The 12,045-nt window shown below is 44.5% G+C and overlaps 1 protein-coding gene across 1 annotated transcript in view; it reads left to right on the top strand.

Moving 5' to 3' along the window:
• Nucleotides 1–12,045, top strand: part of SPTB (spectrin beta, erythrocytic) — a 141,871-nt gene that overhangs the window by 34,899 nt on the left and 94,927 nt on the right. Inside the window, exons 3-7 of the mRNA XM_063947201.1 lie at nt 799–950; nt 2,607–2,780; nt 6,598–6,686; nt 9,802–9,882; nt 11,743–11,858. Coding sequence (XP_063803271.1) covers nt 799–950; nt 2,607–2,780; nt 6,598–6,686; nt 9,802–9,882; nt 11,743–11,858 — 612 coding nt within the window. The remainder of the gene's footprint in view (nt 1–798; nt 951–2,606; nt 2,781–6,597; nt 6,687–9,801; nt 9,883–11,742; nt 11,859–12,045) is intronic.

The following is a 12,045-nucleotide window of genomic DNA, read 5'->3' as shown; positions in this document are numbered from 1 at the left end:
TCACTAGCTGGGATCTCTCACTACAACAGCGTGTGCTGCCTGGCAACAAAGTGGCCTGTTGCTGGTATCTGGTCACTTAGGTCAACAGTCATTAAGTTGACCACTATTGGTCGACATACATTAGGTTAACATGGCCTTTAGGTCAACATTGTCAGTAGGCCGACATGGCACTAATTGTGGTTCCCGATCACTTTATGAAGAAAACAACACCCACAAAAATAAAGAAACGCATGTCAACATTTTTTTCTGTCGACCTTTTCTGTGTCGATGTCATGACCGTGTTGACCTACTCACTGTCGACCAACAGTGGTCAACCTAATGACTATCGACCTAGTTCGGGTTGACCCAATGAACCACAACCCTGCTGGTATCTGGTCTTTAGGTCAACCTCACTTCGGTCAATAGTCATTAGGTCGACCACTATTGGTTGACATGCATTAGATCAACATTGTCTTTAGGTCGACATGGTCATCCCCCCCTGTATAAACAACCTGGCTATCCAACCCTGCCATGTCCATTATATCCACCAGGCTACCAGAGACCATCACCTTGGCCCAGCAGCCAACCTCCTTACAAGGTTCAGATGCCGTCCATGTTGGCCATCTCTGCTTTTCTATATATTTCTTATGTTTTAAAGGGTAAAACAGACTTGTAGTTCCTCAACAGCCGTTGAGCTTCAGGTTGTCCAAGCCTGCAGCTTTCCCAAGGTTCACCAGATACAGATTCAGAAACATTCTCCAAGCTCTCGCTACTACTAGTGACAGGACATAAACCCACCACATATCTTCTATGTTTCAGATGAACGTGAAATCGTGCAAAAGAAGACGTTTACAAAATGGGTGAACTCGCACCTGTCTATCGTGAGCTGCCGGATTTCGGATCTCTACTTGGACCTAAGAGATGGGAAAATGTTGCTAAAACTATTAGAGGTGCTTTCAGGGGAGCAGCTGGTAAGCTTCTCACCTATTGTGGTCATTTTAGCAGATGATGGCTACAGTCACAACAGGGGTCATTAAAGAGTCAATGGGCGGGATATAATGGAGTCTGAGTTTGCTTGACGTGCAGGGAAGCCGGCCGAACTCGGACATTTATGGGGCAATCAATTACAAGCCATGGTTTTGCCTTGTAAAAGATTGCCCCTTTAAAAAAATGTTCGCGTTCGTCCGGCATTCCCACACGTCGAGTGAACTCAGACTCCATTACATCCCGCCCCAATGATGGAGAGCAGAAGTTATCTTGTGATGTTACGACACATGTTTTGCACTGACCTTCATGAATGGATTATGGGACACATGGGCCTGGGGAAGAAAATAATCAGCGGGCCTATTGTGAGAAACAGAGGAGCTGTGGCCAGTGCCACCTGGGCGTGTACATCCCCTACACTATTGGCCCCCATGTCTCCCTAATATGTTAAAGTAGAAAAATTGCATTTTGTGAGGTAAAATAGTAATACAATTTAATACTTATGATATATGGCTGCTCAAACAGTGGGGCGGCTGGTCACCATCGCCTGGGCTGTAGTCCCATCTGCCCCATTGTTAATCTGGAGCCGCTGTCCTTGATTCGCAGTGATGGGTTTGGCTTTGTGCCAATTTGTACAGTAGCTTGCAATGTGGCAAGATGTATACTCTGAGGTGCTTGTGTCAGATATGTTATCTATCATCAACATACCTTTACTTATCTTTGGACGTTATTTAATATGATATAATGCACTGCGAACTGTAAATTATATGTATATTATTATAAATCAGAGTGGAGTTCTGTAATCTGTTAATGGACAGAACTATAGAATTGATTCTTTATAAATGATATGCTTAATAATGTCCAGAGGAGGGTGTGTTTTTCCTTCATTTTCTTCAAAATGAACACTGAAGTGATGACATCACAACTTACCCATTATGGGGGTCATTCCGAGTTGATCACTCACTAGCAACTTTTTGCAGAGCTGCGATCAGGTTAAATCTCGGCAAAACTGCACATGCGTATGCACCGCTTTGCGCAGGCGCGTCGTACGTGTACAAAGAGGATCGGTGCTGGGCGATGGATTTAACGAATAATCCATTCACACAGCCGTTCGCAAGGTGATTGACAGAAAGAGGACGTTTGTGGGTGTCAACTGACCGTTTTCTGGGAGTGTTTGGAAACACGCAGGCGTGTCCAAGCGTTTGCAGGGCGGGTGTCTGACGTCAATTTCCGGGACCAAAAAGACTGAAGTGATCGCAGCGGCTCAGTAAGTCCAGAGCTACTCAGAAACTGCAAAAAAAAAATTTGTGCCGTCGGCTGCAAAAGCGTTCGCACACTTACAAAGTGAAAATACACTCCCTCATAGGCGGCGACTATCTGATCGCAGCGCTGCAAAAAGTTGCTAGCGAGCGATCAACTCGGAATGACCCCCTATAAGCGTTGATGTCAGAACTCACTGTTTATACAAATATTGATAGCACTTGTCGATTATCATAACAGCGCTATGACGAAACGAGGATTAGCTTCAATGCTGACAGGGAAAGCTGCTAAAAATTCAGATTTCATTAGTGAGACACAAATGATGTAGGTCACTCGGTATGGAACGTGCTGCAGACACATTTTATTCCCCGTTTGTTTTCCAGCCACGAAGAACTAAAGGGAGAATGAGAATACACTGCTTAGAAAACGTAGATAAGTCTCTTCATTTTCTCAAAGAACAAAGAGTACATCTAGAAAATATTGGTCCCCATGACATTGTTAATGGTAATCACAGATTAATACTGGGTCTCATCTGGACTATTATATTACGATTTCAGGTATGTGTCATTTTGATGAACTTCACGTATGTATGTACTGATAGTAAATGTATTACTGATACTTATTATTTCTTTAGTTTTTTTTATCCATTTTATAACTGACAATGGGAACATTTACTAAGCAGTGATAAGAGCGGAGAAGTGAGCCAGTGGAGATATTTCCCCATCAATCAATCAGCAGCTCTGTATCATTTTATAGTATGCAAATTATAGATGTTACTTCAGTGCTGATTGGTTGCCATGGGCAACTTCTCCACTGGCTCACTTCTCCGCTCTTATCACTGCTTAGTAAATGTAGCCCAATATTAGGGAACTGACAGTAATATGGAACTGACAATAGCGTTTCTGTCCTGGCACCCTGTGCCTCCATGAATTGTCTTCTTCTCACTGGCTGCAATGAAAGGGGTTGCAAGCCATGTGTTGTACAACAGTGCTTACATTTAAGAAAAAAGGGGGCAATTAAATTGGCAGCGATGGGGTTGATTTGTCATTACCGCTGCATTTAAACACCGGAAACGGCAGCCCAATTCGCTCCCCTGTTTGCGCAAAAGTGCTCGCTACCCATCTCCTAACTGTCATTTTTCAAACACAGTATAGCCTGTAACATAGCAGCTAGGAGCTGATTGGCTGGTACTGTATCTCCACTTTATCTCTCTCTAAGCTTTGATACATTTCCCTCATATTTCCGAACGGGTGTATTGAAGCATATGCCCGCAGTTCCATCTCTACACACCATCACTGAACTTTGCATATGTGAGAAGTTCCTGTTACAGCCCAGTTGCACCTCTTCAGTTATAAGTGTAGACGTGATCACCCGAACTTGTACACGCCTAGTTTTGGTGCATATGCTCTACCAACATACATACATTGTATCAGATGCATTGGTCTCACATATATGACTTAGATTCTATTTGTTTTATAAGGAAAGCTATTTTCTTTTATGCCTACCAGAATAACTTTGTGAGATACCGGTGAGCAAAGCTACAGGGAACCATCCTGAACTCTTAAGGTTAATTCTGTAATTCAGTGTTTCTCAAACGCAGTCTTCAAGACACCCTTACAATCCAGGTTTAAGCATAACCATTCTTGAACACAGGTGACTTCATTAGTACAGTAACTCAATTATTTGGATTTAATAATCTGTGCTCAAGAATGGATATCCTAAAAGCCTGGACTGTTATGGTGCCTTGAAGACTGAGTGAGAAACACTGACATCAGGGCCGGTTCTAGACCTTGTGGCGCCCAGGGCGAAAGTTTCCTTTGTAGTTGTGCCCCCTGTAGTTGTGCCCCCAGTAGTTGTGCCCCCTGTAGTTGTGCCCCCTAGTAGCGGCACTTACAAACACAATAAAAAAAATCAATACTCACCAGCCCCGCTCCTGCTTCCTGACCGCTGCTGCCGCTGCTGCTCCGTCTCTGGCTGCCCGCTCCTCTCTATGGAAGAGACGTCATGACGTCTCTCCCATTGCGACTCACAGACACTAGAGGTCAATTATGACCTCTAGCATCTGACACCCAGCCCACGGCACCTGGTGCAGCCAGGGAGCGGGATGTGGGTGGGCGGCGGGCACCTGCGGAGTGACTGCATCCACGCCCACGGACCGCAGCGATCCAGGCGCCCGCCCTGCTTGCCCGTGCCTAGAACCGCTCCTGACTGACATAAGCTATTGATTTGTTCTGAACAAAATATTACTTATACCCCTTTCAGATATAAACCCCAGCTTTTACCCGGCTAGGACCCTGCACACAGAACATGGGTTGAAGCCAGGGTTTCAATACTTACCTAGGTAATGGACCTGTGTTATTTCCGGGTCATGACCCTTCACCCCGTATTTGGATCTTCCGTCTAGTAGTGGACACTAGGAGATGATGTCATCTCCAAGTGCTACTGTCCCCACCAATGAACTCCTTTTGACCTGGGTCATACCTTTTACACATTAGCCAGGGCACTGACTCTGGTTGGAAGTCCCAGGAATAAGCTGGGGGTAAATGTGCTGTGCAGATAGGGCATCGCCACCTGCAGCTGTTGAAATTGGCAGCTGCAGGTGTCGCAACGCTCAGCGATGCTAACAGTACATACATTGCCCCCTCATATCGGCCTGCTATCTGTTAGATAGAAGGGCTGATATGGATAGGGGTGTATAGTGCCCCTGTCACTGATCCGGCACCGCAGCTGTTATACATGGGCGAGAAGTGCTATTAGTGCGCATAAAGTGTGCGGATACTGCTTCTCCCCCATAGTGGAGGGTAATACATTAACCCCCTTGTGGGTAGCAGGGTCAGGGACCCAGTACTGTCAACCAGGGTCTGATCCTTTCAGGGTTCCGGTATGAATGGTCGACCATGTTATGGTCGACAGTCATTAGGTCGACCACTATTGGTCGACATTGACATGGTCGACATGTACACATGGTCGACACATGAAAATGATCGACACATGAAAGGTCGACACATGAAAAGGTCGACATGATGTTTTTTTTTTACTTTTTTTGTGTCGTTTTTTGCGTAAACTGACCGGGAACCCCAATTCGTGCACCGCGTCCCCTCGCATGGCTCGCTTCGCTCGCCATGCTTCGGGCATGGTGCCTTCGCTTCGCTCGGCACAGATTACCGTTCCAATCGTAGTCCACGTGGATCGTAAAGTATGGAAAAGTTCCCCAAAAGAAAAAAAAGTAAAAAAACTCATGTCGACTTTTTGATGTGACGACCTTTCATGTGTCGACCATTTTCATGTGTCGACCATGTGTCCATGTCGACCATGTCAATGTCGACCAATAGTGGTCGACCTAATGACTGTCGACCATAACATGGTCGACCATCTGAACGGATACCCCCTTTCAGACATACTGTAGACAGGGTCTGGGTCCACTCGCCATGCCCCGGCAATATCTCGTGGTTTTTTCTTATGTCTGAAAGGCGTATAACAATGCAAAGGTTCCATATAATTGTGAATTATAGATTTTTTCATATAAGAATGACTTGTAGTTTAGATTTGAATGATCCCTTAAAAGGGTATTGTACTGCATTAGGAACCTGATGGAAGTGTAAACTTTGACAAGTGCAAACCAAAATATCAGGTCTTTCCTCTTCTATGCTCACCCATTTTTCTCTACTTTACCATCCCCCCCTCCCCCCCCCCCCATTAGAATGTAAGCTCTTGCTAACTGGTCCCTCTCCTCATGTTTCATCCCTCCCCCTAGGCCAGTGATGGGGTACCTTGGCACTCCAGCTGTTGCTGAACTACACATCCCAGCATGTCCTGCAACAGTGTTAGCATAGCCATGGAGCAAAACTGCAGCAGGGCATGCTGGTGTGTGTAGTTCAACAACAGCTGGAGCGCCAAGGTACCCCATGACTGCCCTAGGCCCAGTAACTTATCCTATACATTACAGCTATGCCTACACTTGTATTTATGTAAATTTGATACATTATAGAACCACGTTACTTTGTTGCCTTGTTTACCCGGTTTTGTACCTTTACTATGTACGGCGCTACAGAATTGCGTCACCTTATTCATAAATACTAATAATAATAGTGTATGGATACAGAGGGGTAAATTTACTAAGATGGGAGTTCTATTTAAGATGGATGTTGCCCATAACAACCAATCAGATTCTACTTCTCACTTATCTAGCACCTTCTAGAAGGTAATACATGGAATCTGATTGGTTGCTATGGGCAACATCCCATCTTAAATAGAACTCACATCTTAGTAAATTTACCCCAGAGACTGATAGAGAGAAAATAACTGTACCATATAATGCCTATATGTTGTAGCCTATAAGTAAGATTTATCATTTGGTTCATTCATTCAATACAGCTACAAGACATTATTTTGGAGACAACAGACAGGGAAACTCATTCTGCTAAGGATGCTTTGCTCCTATGGTGTCAGATGAAGACGGTTGGGTTAGTATGAACATAATTTGCATGTCACATCATCATCAGGCAGTATGATGTCATATTAAATGATAATAAAGTATATGTGATCAGATTTGATCCAAGCTGATTACAGGCAGGGCCATCTTAACAGCAGTGTAGGCCCCTGGGCAAAGCAATGCACTGGGGCCCCTAACCATCCTCCAGCGGTAGGAGTGGGGGGTGCTATCATCGGCACCTTTGATGTCCTGTGGGTGGTAGGGGGTGTTCTATCTCTGCTCAGCATGTAGGACCTGGAGCTGTAATATCTGCTAATTACTCCTTTACTACACAGATGGTGGGAAATGGGGCGGGAGGGAGAACACTAAACTGTAAAAGGGGGCATTGGGCTGAATGAAGGGGCCCCGGTACATGACTTCCAGGGTGGTAGGGGCCGGGGGTGTTTAATACTCAGGGAAGGGGTGGATAGTGGACTGGGAGGATAGTGCAGTGGGCTTAATAATCATAATTTTCCAGTGGGGGCAGCTTGCTTGACTGCAGATATCTCCAGTTCCTGAAAATAAATTTCTTAGCTTTCAATGGGGTAAAACACTAGAGAGTCTCACCTTTCAGGAGATACTGGGGACTTGGGGATCAGAGTTCAGGAGACAGAGCAATCCACCAACAAAAATATAAAACTGCATACCAGGCGTGTGGAGCTGGAGCAGGGACCGGCTACTGGAAGGCTGATATCTCTGGTTCTGGGCATAGTAGAGACACTGAAAGGGGAGAGTCCCAGATTTTGGAGTATACCCGCAGAAAAACTATAAGTCAGACAGAACCCGAGATATGTGGATGGGAAGAGCAAATAACAGGCTAGGATGGAGACCACTGCTTAGAAGTCGGATATCTCCGGTTCCCCAGGGCCGATTTTCAAAAATCTTGTACCCCTGGAAAGAGGGGACCCTCAGCTATCAGCCTAGGGCCCTTAGACTCCTGAGGCTCTTGGGAAACTGCCCATTGAGCCCATGCGAATAGATGACCCTGATTACAGGTTACTTATCTACTTATCAGCTAAACGACTGTATGGTAATGACAGCTGCATGGAATATAAAGGGGGTACTCACGGAGCGATCGCTGCTTAAAATCTAAGCAATCTGACTAGATTGCTTAGATTTTAAGCACGATCGCTCCGTGTGTAGCCCCCTCAGCGATAGCGATGCGCAGCCCCGCGCATCGCTATCGCTGCTGCTAGATTGGCCTGCATGCAGGCCAATCTAGCGGGTCGCTCACTTCACCCGCTGGGTGAAGTGAGCGGCCCCCCCGTCTCCCCCCGCGCGCTCAGCACAGATCGCGCTGTGCTGAGCGCCGGGAGAGATGTGTGCTGAGCGGTTCGCTCAGCACACATCTCTCTGCCATCGGCCAGTGAGTACTGGCCTTTAGTGCAAGCCCAGCTATGTACTGTTCACTAGCCATCAAGCAGTAAGTTACACTAACACATATAAAACTAGTGATGAATTAGTGAGAAACACGCAGGGGCTGGTCTATTAAGCGACCACAAAAGTATTCTCCATAACTTTCTGTGAGGACTGCGGAAATGGCAAATCTATCAAGCTACAGTATCTCTTAATAGCTTTAGCCCAATGTATCCTGTAGGTTACATTTTTTTATTCTTTTATTGATTGGGATCTCAAAGATCCCTCTCCAGTAACTATTGTAAGCACACACGAGGCCCGATGACGTGTAATGAACCCGGAAGTAAAAGTGATTGTGTAAGCTATCACTATGCTTTTTATTCTCAGCCAGGATGGACTTTCATCCCGTGAAAGATCATTGATACTTGCCTCAGATAAGTAATTTCTTACCGCTGCAATAAATTTACTGACCACTAGCAAAAAAAAACAAAAAAAAACCTCACTGTATCCATTAGTATGAAAAAGCAGTGGTCAGTTAAAAACAGATACTTTGCTTAGAATACAATGACACACACAGAACTGTCACATCAGTGACTATGAGATAGTGTTAGGGGAATGAGATTCATTTATCTGCTCTCGGGAACATGGCAGTTGGAATACCAACTATGGGTTCTCGATACCCATCAGGAATGCTGATGCCGGACTCCCAACAGGGTCAGGATATTGGCATTGGAATCCCGACTGTAAGTATAGCGGGCTAGTTAGGGTTAGGGCTGAGGAGGGGTGGGGTTAGGTTTAGGCGACACCCGGGGGGGCGGGGGGGGGGGGTTAGAGTTATGCTGCGGGAAGAGGGGGTTAGGCACCACTGGGGGGAGATTGGGGTTAAGCAAAGGGGGGTGGGTTAGGCTGCGGGGAAGAGTGGGTTAGGTTTAGGCACGACTGGGGGGAAGTTAGGGTTAGGCACTAAGGGGGAAGTTAGGATTAGGCACTAAGGAGGAGGTTAGGGTTAGGCTGCGGCAAGAGAGGGTTAGGGGGTAGATGCGAGGGGATAACATGCACACGGCATCTCGTCCACCGGTCAAACACACTGAACCCGTGTTAGGCAGTCCTTTTTTTCTATGAATAAAGGTAACGGCACTAAGGGAAAAAAAGGATCATGTCCTCGCCTAAACTCAGAAGTTGATATAAGATTTATAGTAGCTTCCATACTCTGGACCAGTATTCAGACACTTATTTTAATTATTTTATTCATTTTTTATTTATTTAACTGATTTCCTGTTTTTTTCAGAACTAGTCATAAGAATGAAAAATGACACACACATAAAAACGATTCCGATAGCTACCCCTGAGTACCTCCAGAAATATATCACTGGTATTAGGCTTTTTACTTACAGACAGCTCGTCCTTTTATGGCGTAAAGTGTTTTCTACTTTCAGCCGTAGACACCCTTTGAAATAATATAATAATAAAGTAACAGTCCTTTTGTTTAGCCTTGGAAGGATATTAGGGTGTGATGTTGATGCGTAAGCGATATTTACAAATACAGAATAATGGTTTTAACTTACAGAAATCTTGTTCAGGGTGCTCACCACATGAGTATAGAAGATCTCCTAGTTGGAATATATGTTTAGATATAAAGTAGATTAGTAATAGGATTATATAAATTACTCAAAGGTGTAATGTTCTATTTGTATTATTATTCAGTATGTGAATATTTGTTGTTTAATAAAAAAAAATACATTTATTTTTAGGTATCCCAATGTCAATATCACCAATTTCACATCCAGTTGGAAGGACGGGTTAGCTTTCAATGCCCTTATCCACAAACACAGGTATGACGTTTAGGTGACGAGATTCACTGGTAATCAAGAAACCCTTCTCCCTAATGCATTGTAAACACCCATGACATAGGTTTGGATGGTAGCATGCCCGTTGATGACTAATAAGTATTAGATGTCTCTGAGACTGATCCTATTTGGTCACATGTGACCCTCACAGCCAGCGTTGTGGCCCCTCTGTGGTTGTCTTCCTACTTTCACCTTGTGGATCTAGAATCACAAAGAGCACAGAAAAGGTTGGGGACATTATTTTGGTTAGGGGGACCACAAGTTATCCATGAATTGCACCACGCATCATTGTGCTTAGTCTACAACTTTTGGCTCCTGTGCAACATAAACACCTAGGGGGATATCCAATTACCCGTGGTACATCTCATGACCACTCCCCCGTCAAGTGACCACCGCTGGGGGCGGGGGAAGAGGGAGGAATGCGGGTCACAGCACTGCCTCAGCTTCCCCACCGGGGGTCACAGCGCAGAGTGCCGGCTCCCGACGCCCTCACTGCAGTCCCAGCCTGCTGCTGCTGCGTGCACGGGACACTGACAGGTCGCTGCGACTTATCAGGGATTTTGTTTCACCTTGGGCAGGCGAAACCAAATCCCCAGAAACAGCCCTGTGTTCAAGCGAAAACTGGGCTGTTTCTCACAAAAAACACACAGGTTTCACTGAACCTGTGTGTTTTCGGGAGGAAAGCTTTTTTTTTTTTATGGGCAATCCTAATTGGATAGCCTATAAAAAAAATTGATGAAACATTGGAAAAAAGCGTGCACGGACGTTTTTCGCACCCGATATTTTATCTCCTGTAATACGATACCGCCCCTAGTGTTAGTGTCTACTATACTATAAGCAACTTTGGGGGTAATTCTGAGTTGATCACAGCAGCAAGTTTGTTAGCAATTGGACAAAACCATGTGCACTGCAGGGGGAGCAGACATAACATGTGCAGAGAGAGTTAGATTTGGGTGGGTTATTTTGTTTCTGTGCAGGGTAAATACTGGCTGCTTTATTTTTACACTGCAATTTAGATTTCAGTTTGAACACACCCCACCCAAATCTAACTCTCTCTGCACATGCTTTTATTTGTCCCCCCTGCAGTGCACATAGTTTTGCCCAACTGCTAACAAATTTGATGCAGCAATCAACTCAGAATTAGGCTCTTTGTGTTTGGCTATGATATGAATAAGATGCTAAATTTAGGAAGTAGTAAGCCCGGGAATCACTCCAAGTGGCGTAGCGAGCCAGGCGTCACATGCCATATGGTGCAAAAAGGATAGATACTTGTATAGGGACACATCTACATGTCAATAGTTGGACATTTTTATTAAACCCCTAATCCCAACCCATCCAAGCTTTTATTCAGTAATTAGGATTAATATAGTCTTTATGATTAATTTATACATATATCAATAAATGTAAATAGCAAAGTTGAAATCAAAAGCTAGACAATGTGACCCACCTTTATATTTTGCTGCTAGCTGATGTTTTTTTTTCTGTATTAATAGTAAAATACTGCAACAATGCACATGATTAGCATCAGGAATATATAGTAGCCTTTTGTAAGCTTAATGTAGTTCAGAGATATCTTTGCCCTTTAACCAGACTCTACTTCTAGTCTGCAAGTGCTATAGACCTACTGTAGCTTTCCTAGGCATAAATGTCTACAGTGACAGCACGCAATAAAAAGTGGAATGCTTAGCATATGCCAGGACCTTCCATGTTTTGTTAGTTCCCTAGGTTATCAAAAACGACACATAACATCTCTATACATGGCAGGTAACGTTGGGCACCAGCTCATCTAGTGCCTCGCAGAGCATATTACAGTGTAGCTCGTTATAATCAGTGTTTTACTTTAAGGCCTGATTTGATCAACTTTGAAGAACTGAAGAAATCCAACGCGAAATATAACCTAGAACACGCATTCAATGTGGCTAACAGACAGCTTGGCATTACTCAGCTTCTTGATCCAGAGGGTAAGTAACAATAATTTTTTGGGGCAGGTGTATTAAGCCTGGAGAAGTGATAAAGCAGTGATAAGTGCAAGGTGATAACGCACCAGCCAATCAGCTCCAATATGTAAATCAACAGTTAGGAGCTGATTGGCTGGTGCGTTATCACTTTTCACTTATCACTGCTTTATCACTTCTCCAGGCTTAATAC

The sequence above is a fragment of the Pseudophryne corroboree genome, chromosome 12 (assembly GCF_028390025.1).
Source record: "Pseudophryne corroboree isolate aPseCor3 chromosome 12, aPseCor3.hap2, whole genome shotgun sequence".
NCBI lineage: Eukaryota > Metazoa > Chordata > Amphibia > Anura > Myobatrachidae > Pseudophryne > Pseudophryne corroboree.
This window is presented reverse-complemented; position numbering and strand designations above follow the sequence as displayed.